Source organism: Molossus molossus, unplaced genomic scaffold (assembly GCF_014108415.1).
Source record: "Molossus molossus isolate mMolMol1 unplaced genomic scaffold, mMolMol1.p scaffold_m16_p_21, whole genome shotgun sequence".
NCBI lineage: Eukaryota > Metazoa > Chordata > Mammalia > Chiroptera > Molossidae > Molossus > Molossus molossus.
This window is the reverse complement of record NW_023425357.1, coordinates 45,158,633-45,175,993: the sequence shown is the minus strand read 5'-3', so window position 1 is coordinate 45,175,993 and position 17,361 is coordinate 45,158,633. Positions and strand designations below refer to the sequence as shown.

Sequence of the window (17,361 nt, the reverse complement as noted above, 5' to 3'; positions counted from 1 at the left end):
CATTGGCCTGTGGACCTAAGAGTCATGGGTTCAATTCCGGTCAAGGGCTCGTACCTCCTTGCGGTTCGTCCCCAGCCCTCATTGATGTTTCTCTCTCTCTCTCCCTCTCCCTCCCTCCCTCCCACTCTACCTAAAGATAAATAGAAAAATGTCCTCAGGTGAGAATTAAGAAATAAAAAAATAAAAGAGGACTATATAGTATATAGTATATGTTCAGATCTAGCTGTAATTTGGTAGAGCAAATTATTTATACATAAACCAATTTTGCTTAAAATAAAGAGAAATAAAACCAGCAAAACAAAAATATAATCAATAAACAAAGTTCTAAAATGATCACAAAAAGAATACATACAAATTTCTTATTTCTCCTCTTGCTTCTTCAAGTAAACTGTCACCATATTTTGTAAGCATGGGTTGATCTACATCTACATCTTGAAATCTAATACCTAAAAGTAAACGAGTAAGAGATCACAGAAGTTAGAAAAGAGGACTCTTGACTTGGTATCATAGGAGATGTGTAATGTGACACATTTTCTTAAGTACTGAGACAGATGTGTTCTATAGTACAGAGAATGAGAAATTCGTTGCCAAAGGGACTATTAGATCTTAGCCACCAGTTGGTGTTAAATCACACATAGCAGCAAGTATAGCCCCTTTAACAAATTCTACTATGGACACCAAATTACCTAGAAATAATTTGATTCAACTTAGATTATAGACTCCTGATATAATTTCTGAAAGAACCAAAGTCTTCAATTCAGGTCTTTACAATATCAATTGAAGTATGAAAGAAAAGGTTTCAAAAACTTGACTTTAAAAAAACAGTATTTTTGATAAATGTTTCCTGTACTTTGGTTTACTCCACCTCAATAATAAAGTCCATATATAAACAAAGGTAATTTGAGAAGAGATCATCAATAGGATTCCTTTAAATGAAACATTTTGCTGCTGCACTTAAAATACATGTTCTTATAAAAATAGTTATGTGCAATTTCATAAACCTGATACCATTGTTAAAAATTAAACATACTTTTATTTATTTTTAATTTTAAAATCTTTATTGCTCAAAGTATTACAGATGTCTCCCCTTTTTTCCATTTACCCTCTCCTCCCTGCTCCCACCCCCCCACCTGCTTTCCCCAAACTATTGTCTGTGTCCATTGTAAACATACTTTTAATCACATGAATTAGTTTACACTTAGAGGATGATTAAATTATTAGAGTTTAAGGTGGATAAAATATGACACAGAATTCAATTATTAGAGTTCAAGGTAGATAAATTATGATAATTTAGTTTTTAATGGTACATAATCCCAGATATAAAAGTACATAAAAATTCCATCTCTTTAGAAATATTTATGCTTTTAAAAAACAAAATGGTACTGTTATTCACTAGTTTAGTCTCTGCCTAAAATATTAAAATAGTTTAGTGTTAAAATTTGCCAATTATATTATTTTTGCAGTAATGCTAATTCTTAAGCATTTCCTACATAGGTCATGGAAAAACTAAACATCACTAGTGGGATTAAAAAAACCTACTTAGCCTGGCCAGTGTGGCTCAGAGGATTGAGCGTCAACCCATGGACTGAGGTCTCGATTTGATTCCAGGTGGGGGCACATGCCTGGGTTTTGGGCTCAATCCCCACCAGGGGGCGTGCAGGAGGCAGCCAATCAATGTATCTCTCTTACATCGATGTTTCTCTCTCTCTCCCTTCCTCTCTAAAAATCAGTCAATCAATAAAAAAATATACAAAAGTAAAAATGCTTCAAAAAACCTATTTATACTAAAAATATTTCTTAAAACTATAGTCTCATGGTGAGTTGCCAATGGTTTTTTTTTTTTTTTTTTTGAATATTTTTTTCTCTTTATTGATGTTAGAGAGAGAGGGAGAGAGAGAAATATCGATGAGAGCAAACATCTACTGGCCACCTCCTGCATGCTCCCACTGAGAAGCAGGCCCACAACCTGGGCATGTACCCTGACCAGGAATCGAACTGGTGACCTCTTGGTGCATGGGTTGATGCTCAACCACTGAATCACACTGGCTGGGCCCCCAATGGTTATCTTTTAAAACACATACACTTTGTAAAAATCTTTGTTCTTCACAATGAGAATTGTTTCTACATTATAATGATCACACCTTGAGCAGGTACTGTCATGCTTTATCTTGACAAGGCACAAATAGAAAATGATATTTGTATAGCAGCTTGGGGGTAAAGCCCATCTGGCCAGAGAAGGTCTGGAGTTCTCTCCTCGATCCTAGCTAGGCTGCACTGTTTCTGACAAGTCTGGCCTAATTGCAGAATCAAAGGTCGTCTTTAAGAATCTAATAAAGTTGCTATGGTATCAACTTTGATAATGATGCTTTAAGTATACTCAGAAAGATAGTGGTTAAAAAAGTATTTATCACTATTTAATACTTTGTGCAGCTTCTATGTCTTGGACTCTGTACCAAACATAAAAAATATCTGAATTACTGAGTCTAAATACAAGGAGAAATTCAAGCGATATCGTTATATCTTACACTCTGCTGCTCTGTGGCTTTTTTTCCTATAGGGAGAAAGTCCAACCAAAATCTTCTATTTAAACAGCATTTCCTAGCACTAGATTAGTTTGCACTATTAATCTAACATGTGGGCATTGTGTTAGTCTGAAAGACCTTGCCGACCTTAGAGATCAGCTTGCCCAGCTATAGTCACAGGTGACCAAACTGAGGTTCAGAGAGGATCAGTGACTTTTTTTTTTTATCTTCACCCGAGGACATTTTTTCATTTTTTGTTCAGATAGAGTGGGAGGGGGAGGGAGAGAGAGGAAGGGAGAGAGAGAAACATCGACGTGAAAGGGACACATCGAGTGGTTGCCACCCACACAACCCAACCGGGGCCGGGGACAAACTGCAACCAAGGTACGTGCCCTTAGTGAGAACCGAACCCAGGTCTCTCTGCACCGCAGGCTGATGCTCTAACCGCTGAGCCAAACCGGCCAGGGCAGGATCAGTGACTTTCTAAAGGTGAAATATATTATTGTGGAGCTACCATTTCCTAACCTTTTTTCTAATCTGATGTTATCACTCCATTTTACAGATGGGGAAAACGAGGCCCTGAGAAGTCAAGTGCTCTCTTCCATGTACAACGTCAATGAGTGCAGAATGCATTTTCTGGTTTAGAATTCATCATGACTACTTCGGTTATATTGAGTCTACTGCCATCTCACATAGTGAGGGGTAGCCAAGCTCTTTCATCCTGCAGCTGCCTCCTGCCTGTGTGGAGGCCTTGCTGACTTCAAAGGAACTCTGTCTAGGGAATAAAGTGTTAACATTTTGGCTTGAAGAAAAAAATAGAACAAATTTTTCTCCTTTTCTGTTCACATGGTGTTTTTTTTTCTTTCTCAATGAACTGAAATGCAAGTTTTACATCATTTTTTATGTCCCTAAAAATGTTTGGTCTTTATGTGGAGTGTATTCCAAACGAGGATCAATTAGAGCTAAAATTTTATTTCCTTTCCTACTAGTTGAAATTACAAATGTGTTACTTAAAATATTTACTGACTTTTTGCTTCATTATAAATACAGTTTGTTTGTGGGTGGAGAGAACTGGAATTTTATTAGAAATATTTAGGTTCCTTCTATAATGAATCTTATGTATACAATTGAATTGCTTTGTAACCTGGGTAGGTTTTAGGTGATTCATTTTCAAAATCTAAATAGTGATTGGCCTATGATCATTTTTGGAGGTGGAAGAGACCCATTTGGTCCCTTGCTTAAATCCTTTTATTTTACATGTAAAGACAACTCAAGTTCAGAATGACTGGAAGATTTGTCCAAAGTCACCATATAAGTGGAGGAGCAAGAACCTAACTTTTTAAACTCACGATGTGTGCACACTCCAGCCACACTACCTCCACACAATGAGAAAGATTTACACAATTTTGCAAATTATAAGCAAACTAGCTGGTTTCCCCATTTGCCTGTGTCAGTGTGATTTGCTTCTGTAAAAAACTAAAAAACCACAACTCAAACTGAACTGAACTTATATTTCATGTAGATGTCTCATGTCAGTTAGAATGAAGTTATGTTCAGTGTTTTACTAAACAAATTTAAGTGTGAACTAACGATTCTTAAATAAAACAATCTTCATGTTAATTAATGTTTTTATCAAAAAGCAAGTCCAAAATCGATTTTTCTTCTTCCTAAAGAACCTTAAAAACATGAATAATACAGAAATAAAACTCTGTCGGTATAAAATGACCCATTAAAAGACTTAAGTTTAGGATTTATGGAAGCTCTCTTTTACCTTTCTTGGGGCATTCCTGTGAGCCTGTGTTCCCATTTGCTTTTCTACGCCCAGTGTTTACACGAGACTGCACATAACTGTAAGGAGTTTGCCTGCAACCCTGGATTTGAAGCTGCTGTTTGGCTGAAATTAGTCTGTTTTTGAGGACTTCGTTTTGTCTTTCAAGCTCATGAACTTTCTCCTGTAGCTGCTCAATCATTTCTTCCATTTCCACATCTCGTCCCAGCCGCTTGGGGCCGCCACCAACCCGCTCATATCTTTTCTTGTCATTAACTAGCCGTATTAACTTGGTGGCCATTCTAGGGAAATAATAAAAAGATGAAAAGGAATGTGAGAAGTCAGCATAAAATGCATTCTGTTGAAAGGAACATAATCACTGTGAAGACTTCAGTGCAGAACCTGAATAATAAATTTCAGGTTTTGATGTAACTATTACTGCCTGTGAAGAATCCTTTGATGATAATTGAAACCACTGGGCAACAATCTGCTTTATAGCACTGACAAATAACAGTTTCCTAAGGCTTATCATTTAAGGTTAGTAAAGAGAGGACACATATTTACTCCATATGTTCCTCAAATGCAATTTTTAACGCATGACCTTATGTAGGAATGCTGTATGCACTTAAATGTAGCTACAGGTTGTGGATGTGGCAGCTTCTATCTGCAAGCCACAGTAAGTTAAAACTTTTGAAAAGTGTGTTAAGACTACGCAGCATTTATGTGATATATTGTTTTCGGTTTCTCTAGGATTGAGACATACTACAAATATAAAACTGTTAGAATGCATTGATACACACATATAAAAAGCCCAATGAAAAATTCAAAAGAAACCAAAACGTGCCATTAAATGTTGCTTAGTGCTCAAGAAACATGCCTGTTTTATGGTAGAAAATAATTAGATGCAAAAAGTATTATTTTAATGTTACCCTTAGGTTTTGACATAAATTGTGCTTTTGACATCTCAGGAGTTAATACCTTTGATTCTTTTAAGTTTTGACAAAAACTGCTTAGACAGAACAAAAGACAGAAAGGGCACATGAGGGTGATGTAATATACACGTACAGAAAACATGCCTGACAGTGAATGGAAAAATCTTGGCAGGACAAGAAAGAAAAGGTGGCTTTGATGAGAGACACAAGTTCAAGACTTTACAAAATTGGTCGCACATCTTCAATAGCTGATTCTAGTTTATAGTGAATCTATTTTTATAAGGACCCAGACAGGAGATTGAAAATAAAAACTCACTTCATTTTTCTTTAAATGGGGTTTGCTTTATTTTAGCATGGTTATGGACAGAAGCTTTTACTTAAGAGAACAAAAGTGAAGTAAAAAAATCCTTAATAGCTTTGGGATGTCCTAGAACAACCTCTTTTTGCCCTAAGCGGAGTCCTCTGTAAAAGCGGTAGTAATACATGTCTATCTACACTTCTGGCTTCTCGGCCTACAGCATGTGGCACCAGGGAGAGCTATGCAGAACATAATCAGTTAAGATTGTTTTCTCTTTCCCTTGAGGCACATCCATTAAACATGCTTTATAAGGGATCCAGGATAATAAAAACCAAGATCCAAGAGTACCACAAACACCCTAGTAAAATAATCAATGGATTAGTTCCTTTTCCACCTAATCCAGAGAATGATATATCATTGGGAAATTTGGGCAGGTGTCATAGCCCGACAGAGCCACAACCCTTCATAGCCTTTTATCAAGTTTAGGGTCCTAAGCCTCACCCCAATGGCTTATCCCTAGAAATGTGTTAGTCACCTAAGTGGGATGTCGACCTAGATATCTGAATCTTCTGTTAGAGAAACTGAGAGACAGAGATTACATTCAAAAGAAAGACATATATTTAATATGCAAAAGCAATCAACATCTAGAAAAAAATTAATGACCCCACTTTATAAGTCAAGAAAAGCACATCAATAGAGTGGCTTCAAATTCCTTCTAAGATGTTCAAGTAAACTTTGTCAAGAAACATAAGATTGCATTTCTTTCTCCAGTAATAGCAATAACTTTCATTTGTTTATTTTATGATGTTAATGAATCATAAACGATCAGGTGAAATTTGAGTACTTACTTGAAAAGGTGGTTTATCAAATCTACATTTGTACTACAGTGACGCCAATTATATCTTAAGGATATATTTAAAGGCAGTTTGCCTAGGTATCTAGGTAGTGTCAGTGGTGTGACACTGAGAAGGAATTTAGAGCTCTGGGTCACAACGGTCATTAGATCATTGCTCTTGGGTCTGAGTAAAATACAACCCCAGGAGGTTAATGGCTTGAACACACCACACGCCAGTGGCAGAGAGGTAAACAGAACACGTACGTACAGCTTGACTCCCAGCCCAGTCCTTTTTCCATTAAACTACATGGCTCATTATTACGTTATTTTATATTTTCTGGCTAGGACAAATTACTAATGAGGTCAAGGTTGTGAATTCAATTTTTACTGACCAATTACGCTTACAAAGAAAAAGAATTGTTTAGTGGTGATAGACTACATTCCTCATTCTGACAGGCTGATGTGTATGTTGCTGGTCAGAAAAAGAATCAGGCAAATGAGTCACATGTCTTGAAAAAAGACATCATGACTCAAAAACCCAACTCAAAGTAAAAGCCCCGCACACACCAGGTGAGTATTAATGGGAGCATTAAAATGAAGTCCACAGAGTGGCAACTGAACTAAAATCACCCCGTTAGAATAAATTCTGAGCAGAAAAAAAACCCATCTTTCTTGGCTCTCTCACCTTTTCATTGAACCCAAAACATAAATATGAACACAGACCTCTTCCTGCTTCTAGATATGAATGCACTTTATCCATTCAGAAGATAGTCATAGTGTTTCTGAATAAGAGAGAATGAAGTAATATCTACCCTTAAGAAAGTATCTCTGCAGAAATTTTTGCTTGCAAATCAGAAGTGACACTCTTTCTTCGGAAACAGTTGAGACTCTGAAATCAATATAGACTCTACTTGACTAACTCAAGCAAAGTTAAATATGTTCCAGATATTGAAGTAATGTTTTCATTAGTAAACCCTAAGTTTTAAGGACACATGCATTTTAACAAGTTAAAATAGCTAATTACTTTTTAAAACTTTCATTTTAAAATCAAGACATTTAAAAAACAGATGCTTTGGCCATTTGCTTATTAAACTGTAAATATTAAACCCAAAGTTATTTATAGATATGATACATGCATGGCACTCTTAGCTAATAGCTCTTCCTTTCAAATAGCAACTTCAGGCATAACAAACACTCATAATCTTTTTGGTTTATTATTCTAGTTTGTAAGAGTTTCCATTTTTAAAAAATTGTATTTATTTACAACCTGCCTGACTACAAAAAGGATTCAAGGTGGAGTTTTCAATTAAGTTTATAAAAAAGCAAATCCTCCAAACTTTACAGAGTCAGGAAAAAAAAGCTCAAAGCTTTTTATCATAACCTTTTAATTTTATCCTCTTGCTTGCGGGCATGCTGTTTAAGTAAAATGTTCTCATCATGCAAACGCAAAAATCTGTCTTCCAGTTCCTCACGACTGATCCGTGACACAGCCTGGTGAGACTTCATCGTCCGTGTTGTTGAAGTTTCTGCAAAAATAGCAGGTCATTAATAGTGGGATTACTTAAAATAGTCTCTAAAAATGATAACTGTTAATATCAATATAAAATCTGATGCACTCATCTCAGATTTTTTCCCTTTGTGACCTACAAGTAAGACTGCTTTGGAAAATATTACAGCATTATTCACATCACTGATTGGAGGTGAGAATAAAAACCTTTGCTAGTAATACTTTATATGCAATAGTAAAGGATGTGAACAATAATAGTATCCACTCAAAAATGTATTCAAATAACCATTCTTTAAGATGTAAGCTGGAACTCTGATATAATAAAGGCTTTTTGATTTCTATACTGAATGTTGAAAAAACTAAATTAAAAGTATTTTTTAAACAAAGAATTATAACAATAATTTGGTGAACATAACATGATCAAGATATTTTTCTGAGCCATGGGTGTTGGGTTATAGAAAATAAACTATAAATTTTGTAAGACAAGACCAAAACAAAAAAACAAAAACCCAAAAACACTTCACAAATTATTTATAATCTATCTTAAATATTTTTGAAGAACTTTTATACCTTTTAGCATGTGTATATGATATTTTTTACATATGCTTAAGTTTGGTACTTTCCATATCACTGGGAAGTCAGTCGATTTTCAGCAATCCTCCAAAAGAAACAAAGAACAAATGGACACAGATTAAAGCCCTCTGATGGGTAACTGAGGGCAGAAATTGAACTTAGGGTATCCAATCCCAATAAATAGCTTTGCACACTTAAAGTTTATTTGTATTTCAATCCCTGACACTCGGCCAAAAATCTAAAGGAAAACTTACATGCATTTTTTACTTTTAACAATAAAAGCTGTACATTCAAATTTCATTTTGCAATGAACAATGCACTGACCACCATTGTGTGGTAGTTCAAGGTGACCACTCGCACTCTTGTGATTAACAGGTGTATGAACATGCCTTAGTGGGAATATACTTTACATCACAGCCTTCTCAATGACAGATGCAGTGGCATGACTGCACGGCTGACACACTGTATGCACAAAGGAAAACACAGCTCAACACTCTGAACTGTTCCTTAAAGCTGTGCTTTCCTTTCTTAATTTGAAAGTGCTTTTTGGCTCAATGCAACCACTAAGACATAAAAGGATACAGAAAACCTTTAATGTATATTAATTTGATAAATCAAAGTCAATATCACTTGGATAAACAAACCATTTTGAGATACTCTACTTGAAAGACAAAAAATTTTAAATATGGCATTTCCTCCCATATAAAATTTAAACGTAAAGAAACATTTTAATGGCGAATGTGATTTAAGCCAGGCAATTCGGTTTGGAGGCTTGATACCCTCTGTAGTTTCTACTGATGTGTGGAATTTTAAAAAGATGATTTATAACAATTCTTTATCAGAACAGAGGGGGATTTTACATTTTCTATGAGCTGTTGATAATTGATGCATGCAGTAAAATACCATATGTTGTTCTAAACACTCCATCCTCTCGTTTAGTCCAATCAAGAGCTATATAGTTACTTAAATGGCTTCGTTTGTATAAATATCAAAAATACTTTAAATTAAAAGTAAAGAAGTTACTGATCAAAGTTCATAACTGTAATAAATAACAGCTGGCCATACCTTGTAACCCTCCCACTCCAAAGAGGTTTAGACCTATATCTTTCACAGGCAAGTCTCCTGCAGTCTCATCAGTTGGACCAGACATGGCCTATCTGTGGAGAAAAGAAAATTCAAATAAAATCTTTCCAAGTTATAACATTAACTATGCAAGGGAATGAACCAAATAAAATGAATAAGGCACTAGAACTTTAATGGACATCTTATTGCCCACATGTGCAGCTTGATGAAGATGAAAGCTTCTATTTTAAAAGTAATACTACATTGAATCATGAAGACAGTGTTCCTTTCAACAGTATATTTCCTGTAGTTTGCTTAGGAAATGAGGTAAGATTATCATTCTTCCTTCTCTCTTCTTTTTCCTCTATCTGAAACAAAAATAAACTCCCCTAAATTTAGAAACACCTCCTTTCCATCCCCCACCCCCTTCTCTGTCTCCATAGGAAAGCAGATATTTTGGAAAAAATTCAAGTCAGGAACTTGATTTAAATGGTTGTTCTATTACTTAGCAGCTGGTCAAGTCACCTAATCTTCCTGAGTTTCAGTTCTTTAATTTAAAAGTGGAAAAAATAATACCTACATCACAGTCAGGGTAAGTAAGATGGTAAATTAAAAGCATTAGCACATCTGCCTGGGATGACAATATTACTTATTAATTTTCAGCGTAATGCACAAATGAATGGGTAGTTCCAAGTTTTGCAAAAGAGGTTTCATAAATTCACCAACTGTGTTGGTTTTTGTTGTCTCTGGTCCTGGTTTGTCCTGTCTAGGTCCCAGGACTTCCTCCTTCAACATACAGGCCGTCCAGCTAATTCTGGCATTTTTAGAGGTTCTATTCTTTATAGAGATGCACCACAGTGGCTTAGTTTTGTATGCAGATGTGAGTGGTCCATGAAATGTCTAGTATGCTAAAAAAAAAAAGATTTTATATTTTAATTTCAATCTACCAAATGCAAATTGTCAGTGGAGATGCCCTAAGGCAGAGATTCTCAATCTCTAAAATGTTGGTTCTACAATGTAAAGTCCAAGAAAGTAGCAAGCTTATTGGTCTTGTTCACCTCTGTATTCTCAGAGGCTGGCACAGAGCTGAGTATATAGCAGACATCCCTAACTAGCTGTAATGAATGAGTGGTGTTCATAGTTTCAGGGTCTGTAGACCCAGAGACGGTTTACAAAATCTCCTGTGCTTATGTGTATATGCAATATCTTTTAGAGAGTTCATAACTTTTATGACAACCGATCAAAGGTTGAGAACCTCTGCATTTTGCTGTGACATAAATAGCTAACAGACATATGCCTGGGTGGTCATCTGGTTCTTCTGCAAACAGTGCTACAGAAAAGGTCAATTTTAGGAACCAAATTATCAAGAAGTTTAAACACAGAACACCTGTAAAAAAGGTAACTTTTCCGTGATAGTTTATGGTAACTTTCATAATAACAATAATGATGATGGTGTTAACATTTATTGAGTGCTTACTAAAATGTGCCTGGCACTCTTCTAAGTGCTCTGTTTATGTGAATTAATTAAATATCTCACAATACCCTTGTGAGGTTGTTATCCCAATGATTCCTACTTTACAAATGAAGAAACGGGGACACAGCTTAGGTAACTTGTCCAAGGTTACACATCTAAGAAGTAGTGAGTGGCCTAGTTATTTTCTTAATTGTCACTACTGGGAAGAGAGAGTGTTACTGGCATCTAGAGGTCAGAGATGATGCTAAACATCCTATAATGCACAAGAATCACAACAGTTACCTGACCCAAAATGTGAAAGAGGGCCCTGGCTGGTTTGGCTCAGCAGTTAGAGCGTCGGCCTGTGGTCCGGAGAGGCCCGGGTTCAGTTCCCGCTGAGGGCATGTACCTCGGTTGCAGTTTGTCCCTGGCCCTGGTTGGGTCGTATGGGTGGCAACCACTCGATGTGTCCCTTTCACATTGATGTTTCTCTCTCTCTCTCTTCCTCTCTCTCTCCCTCCAGCTCAATCTGAATAAAAAATAGAAAAATGTCCTCCAGTGCAGATAAAAAAAAAAATTAAAAAAAAAATGTGAAAGAGGTTGAGAAACTTGTGCAGTGCTGCAGTGCCTCTAACACCATCTCATCTATCCCTCCTTGCTCACACTGTTGTCCTTGAGGTTCCTCAAATCCATGGTACTCTTGCCTTGCTCAAGGCCTTTGCCAGCTCCTCATTCTTTGGGGCTCAGCTCCAACCTCACTTCCTTGATCATTTTATGTTAGAGTACTCTTCCAATTTCTTCACTGTTTATTTCTGTTATTGCAATTACCTCTATCTGAAATTATTTGTTTTATTAGTTCTTTACTAGTTTGTATTCACTAATAAAGTACGAATGAACATCTTTAGACGGGTATCTGTCCTGCTCACAGTTGGTTGGGTACAGTGCCTCACACAAGGTGGGTACTAACATTAATATTTATTGAACGAATAAATGAATATCTGGCACTGAGACTAAAATGGTAAACAGCCTCTGCCTTTATGCAGTTAATAGGCTATAGGGTAATAAGACGATAAACAGATCAATAATTAAACAATAGGTCACTGGGGAGGCTTAAAGGTGTACTAACCAATTCCTAACCCAGGTTAAACAGGCGGACTGTGTTCATGTAACCTTCTGCTTGAAGAAGGGCTTGAATAAGCGCTGCACTCAGTATCAACCGTCATCAGCTAGGGTTTAGGTCTGGGATACAAATTTTCAACCGGGTGCTGGGCTTGGAGGGTAATGGGCGGGCTGTGGCTCAGGCCTGACGATGTGGGGGGTGTCTCGTGCTGGGCTACCTTTCACGCGGGCAGAACTCCGGGGCCTTCTCCAGGCCGTAGAGCAGACCCCGGGAGCCCGGTCGGTGCTCCAAGTTGGGGGTCGACCACCTCTATCGCCCTCTGCTCCCCCAGCGTACTCACCGCCACTCTCTCCCCGCGGCTAGCTAACCGTTGCTATAGCGCCGACAGCGTGTTGCGCCGCCGGCCGAGAGAAGCTCGGGAAAAACATGGCAGGCCCCATTGCCTCCTGGGAAGTGTAGTTTTCCTCCGGCTGTAGCCCGCCCGCTCGCCGAGCCGCGGACTACGCGCGCCCAGCTGTCCGACCTGGGAAAGTCTAGCGCTCTAAATCCCGAGGCGCTCTCGGGAGTCGCCGCTGTGCATCCTGGGAGTGGTAGTTCTCCTGGCTCTGGCGTAGAATGGCGGCGGGCCGGAGCCGGATGCCGAGAGAACTACACGCAGGAGGCGGGGTCCAGAGCGAGGGAATCCACAAGACTGGCAGTGGCGACGAAGGTTGTAGCGGCAGCATGAAGCGGACTCCGACTGCTGCGGAACGAGAACGCGAAGCTAAGGTATGCGGGCTCCCCGGAGGCTGGGGTCCTTCGTGTTCTGTGGCTCGGGGCAGGAAGCCGGAAGGACTAGGCTGGAGGGCGAGCGGACGCGCGGTCTGAAGCCAAGGCGTGGAAGGGCCTTGTCAGCAAGGGGCCAGACCCGGGGGGTTATACATTCGTGTGGCTCAGGATGCGGGCCTAGTCCTGTTGGATCAGCTCACAGATGGAAGACATCCATTTACTTACTTGTTCTGCACCTAAATCCTTGGCTAAACCTGCAGCCGCCCTTGTGCCTCAGTTTACGGGACTCAGACGACTGTGATTGTACCAGCTGTGCTTTCTCTTTGGTAATGATTTCTGAGGAGTGAGATCGGATGTGTTTATTTGGAACAGTTGTCTCAGTGGCCTGCTGATATGTTCTATGTCTTCAGCACAGCAGATAAGAAAATTTAACTACAGCCCTGTTATCTACTTTTGGGGTCCAGCCTCTAGTAGTTGCCATTCCATGGGACGAAAATAATAATTGCAATAGCGATTTTAAAATAGCATTTATTACATGTCAGGCTTGCGTTAAGTTCAATTATTTATATTATTTCATATTCTTACCACAGCAGATTGCAAGATAGATATTTATACAGATGGAGTGTCAACAGTCCTGTTTTACAGATGAAGACTTGAGGCCCAGAAGAATTGAGTGTTTTCTTTCTCTCATTCCCCAAATCAAGCCCTATTTGTCTAAATATATTGGTAATCTGTCTACATTCACTCTCTACCCTAACACCCTTTTGTCCCCTTCTTCCCCTCCTCCCACACAGCCAGTCTCTTCTCCACACTGTGGGGTGTGATCTTTTAAAAATGCAATCTAATCATGTTCATTTCCTCCCTCCCTCCTCTGCCAGCCACCTGTTTAAAAATCTTCCATGACTTTTTGTTGCTCTTAGCATCAAGACAAATATTCACATGGCCTTTCTGGTCTGGATCCTACTTGCTTCTGCAGCCTCTTGGACATAACATTCTCCTTGCTGTCTGCCCATCAGCCACTTTGGCCTTCTTAAAAGTCCCTCTTTTTGTTACTGAACTCAAGAGGTTCCCCCCTTGGGGTGTTCTATTCAAGAATGAGAGGTAGTTGATATTGGGTAGTTTTATTTACTTGTAGCAAGTAAAGGAAATGGGGTTCACATCCAAAGTTCTGTCTCCTGGAAGGGAGGCTTGGCCATTGCTTGTATCCAGATGAGTAATTACATGTTGATTTCTTCTTTGCATCAGGTTAGATTGGGTCCTGTCAAACTCATTGGTTGCAGCTGCATCTGCAAAATACTGTGCTATATTTTAACACTTAGCAAGAATAGCATTTAGTAAGAACCACCCAGACTTTGAGATGCTTGTCTTATCTAAGAATTCCCTGAGACTTTTTATTCCTCATTCCTGAAGGAGTGGAGATGAGGATCATACTTTTGTAACTGCTTCCTGCTGAACATTGACGGAGAGGGTCTCTGAGTAAGAAGAGTGAAATTCTGTAGCTGCCTGACTAATGAAGTCTTGGGGTCCCCTAGGTTCTGGGATTCCTGAGAACAGGAGTACATAAAGAGACAGTATTCAGGACAAAACGGTAGGAATAAGAGCAGACTTACTGGATATCGCATATCTTGGAGCAGCTTGAGGTCAGACAGGTTCACAGTACTTTGGATCTGGTTCCTTGTTCACTGGGTAAAATAGCAGGCTTCACTCAAGAGTGATGTGTCCACGAAGCTACATTTTGTAGTTTAAGAGAAGATTGAGTTATTAATAACACCAAATGAGAGCCTGTCCATATTGGGTTCATTTGATCGTGTGGAGATCCCAAGTTCCAGGTTTTTAAGTATACCCAGTTCCCTGGATTATGTAGGGCTGGCTTAGTATCTGTTGGTATAGGCAGCCTCAGATTAGCATTTTTATTTAAGTTTTCAGTTACCTTTTCTAATTGACTTAACAGATATTAGAAATAAGATTATAGCTGCAAGGGATCTCAGGAACAACAACAAAAAACGTAAGTTATGTTGGGGAGAGTCCATTTTACTGGGTTCCTCCTGCCAACCCCCAAATCATCTCCACGATTGAATCCACTCCAGCAATTATAACTCCTATTCCTCTTTTTACTTTTTGTTAATCCTCACCTGAAGATACTTTTTTCCATTGATTTCTTTTCTTTTTTAAGAGCGAGAAGAGAGAAACATCGATGTGAGAGAGACACATCGATTATGTTGCCTCCTGCATAACCCCAACTGGGGCCAGGGATCAAACCTACAACCCAGATATGTGCCCTTGACCGGTAATCAAACCTGAGACCCTTCGGTCCTTGGGTCCGCACTCTGACCACTGAGCCATGCCGGCCAGGGCCCTGTTCCTCTTTTTAACATTATGTGTAAGGCAGTTCCTCTGGTGTGCCAGCTCTGGCTCCATTTTAAAAGTGGCTCCATTTATATTATTATTTATATTTTTCCTCTTTTGATCAGTATCTTTTCTTGAAAGCATTCCTAATCAATTATCAGAAACCAGCACTGATCAATTATTAAAAGCATCATTGGTCTTCTATAATCAGGTGGCTCATTTTGAGTATTTCATGCCATTGTTGGTCTCTGAGGCCAGAAAGGCTCATTCCGGTTATATCATGTCCCACATAGGAGGGAAAGGAGTTTGTACTTTCCTTAGGAGCCTTAGACCACATTTGAGCAACAAGAACACCAGAACACAGGAAGGCTTTATCATCATGTTTCTTTAAGGGCAGGGCCTGGATTATATTAGCTCTAACTTTATTTTATCAGAGGTGTTTTATCCAAGTATAGAAGTTATGAACAACAGAGCAAACCTCACCTTGCTTAGCTAGAATGTGTTCAAGAGTAGTTCTCTTGTCTAACACTGCTGTGGTGGTCATTGTAATACCTGTTCAAGGAAGAGTATTCTTAAACATCTTCTGTAGTTTCTTATATGAAAATTTTATAGGCCTTAGTGATCATTTCAAACATTGAGCAACATTTATCAGAGTGGGGGCTCTTTAGAACATCGAGCTATGCAAACTAAAGATTTATAATAGCAAAAAATTTTATAATCACAAAATTAAGTTCAGTTTGAAGAATACATCTGAATCAAGAGACAATACGTGAAGGCATTCAGCTGAAGATATTAAATAACCATAAGGTGTTAGTGGGTACTGTGTTGTGCTAAATCTGGTAACTTTATTGGCACTGACATCACCAGGCCATAAACACCCAGGAGTTAATACCTTAAAATTTACTCACACATGGATTAGTTAAGAATACCTTAAGTTTTGTTTTTTAGAGTTTTCTCCATGAATCTTTCTGAAAATGAGACGTTGTTGTACAAACATTTTTGTAAAAGCATCAGAGTAAAACAATAATTATCCATAAATGACAAGACTTAAAAATGGTTAGAGTTCATATACATACACCTTTTTTTCGTTGTTAATCCTCACCCGAGAATATTTTTCCATTGATTTTTTTAAAAAATAGAGTGGAAGGAAGGGAGGGAGAGAGGGGGGGAGAGAGAGAGAGAGAAAGAGAGAAACATCAATGTGAGAGAGACACATTAATTGTGTTGCCTCCTGCAGGTGCCCTGCTTGGGCCTAGGGATCAAACCTGCAACCCAGGTATGTGCCCTTGACTGGGAATCAAACCCAAGACCCTGTGGTCTGTGGGCTGATGCTCTAACCACTGAGCAATACCGGCCAGGGCCATATACGTACATCTTGAGATCCCTCCTCTGTGAACCTTCTGCAGTGTATGCTCACGTTTTGCAATATGCACCTCCTTTTCGTAACTCACATATATCTTTCCTTTTTTGTCCTATCTTTTCTCTCCTCATTTTGACACAATCATGTTATTCTAGGACAAAATTATTTTCCTTTTTCTTTCTTCACCAATAAAACCCATGTCCTTTGTACTCTTACTTATCTAAAAAAACAGTCTCCTTTCCTTCAACAAGAGTGCATCTCTATTTCCCATACCCTCCTCTACCAAAAACATACAGCCTATTCTAAATATAATAAAAGGTTTAGCATCATTTATTTGACAGCGTTTCCTGTGTGATTTAGCATACCAAATAGGCCTAGTTATTTTAATTTCCCCTTTGTATCAAGAGTGAAAACAAGTCTTTGAGGTGTTTCAGAGATCCTTTTGAAAAACTCCAAAGTTCTTAAAAGTATCAAAGGTCAAGAAAATGACTCCTTAAATTTTGACTCTTGGGTATTTTATCAAACATCAAAAGTTTTAAAATATTTTCTAAATAAAATCATAGATAACAATACTTAAAAGTTATTCATTTAATCAAAGTGACAAAGATTTTACCAGCAAATACGGAAAGTCGTTAAAATTTTAATTTTTCCAGTATTAAGAAGATGCAGTGTACTTAAGTAATTAAAGACCTGATAATAAACAGTAACCTTTGTCTTCTTTTATAATTTCTTATTCAAAGCATACCAAAAATATAGGAGAATAACATTGTTTTGACTTTACATAAATACACTATTGATATTAAAGCGTAATTAAAAA

The 17,361-nt window shown here is 38.2% G+C and overlaps 2 protein-coding genes across 3 annotated transcripts in view; one reads left to right on the top strand and one right to left on the bottom strand.

Annotated features, from left to right (window-relative positions):
* Positions 1–12,497, bottom strand: part of RPGRIP1L (RPGRIP1 like) — a 98,956-nt gene extending 86,459 nt beyond the window's left edge. Inside the window, exons 1-5 of the mRNA XM_036275838.1 lie at positions 12,411–12,497; positions 9,501–9,592; positions 7,737–7,881; positions 4,294–4,592; positions 353–446 (exon numbers count right to left, since the gene is read on the bottom strand). Of these exons, the coding sequence (XP_036131731.1) occupies positions 353–446; positions 4,294–4,592; positions 7,737–7,881; positions 9,501–9,585 (623 nt within the window). The 5' untranslated portion in view covers positions 9,586–9,592; positions 12,411–12,497. The remainder of the gene's footprint in view (positions 1–352; positions 447–4,293; positions 4,593–7,736; positions 7,882–9,500; positions 9,593–12,410) is intronic.
* A 263-nt stretch (positions 12,498–12,760) lies between these two features.
* The window catches only part of FTO (FTO alpha-ketoglutarate dependent dioxygenase), a 335,534-nt gene continuing 330,933 nt past the window's right edge, over positions 12,761–17,361 (top strand). For both annotated transcript variants that reach the window (XM_036274139.1, XM_036274140.1), the window contains exon 1: positions 12,761–12,838. In XM_036274139.1, the coding sequence (XP_036130032.1) occupies positions 12,794–12,838 (45 nt within the window). In that variant the 5' untranslated portion in view covers positions 12,761–12,793. The remainder of the gene's footprint in view (positions 12,839–17,361) is intronic.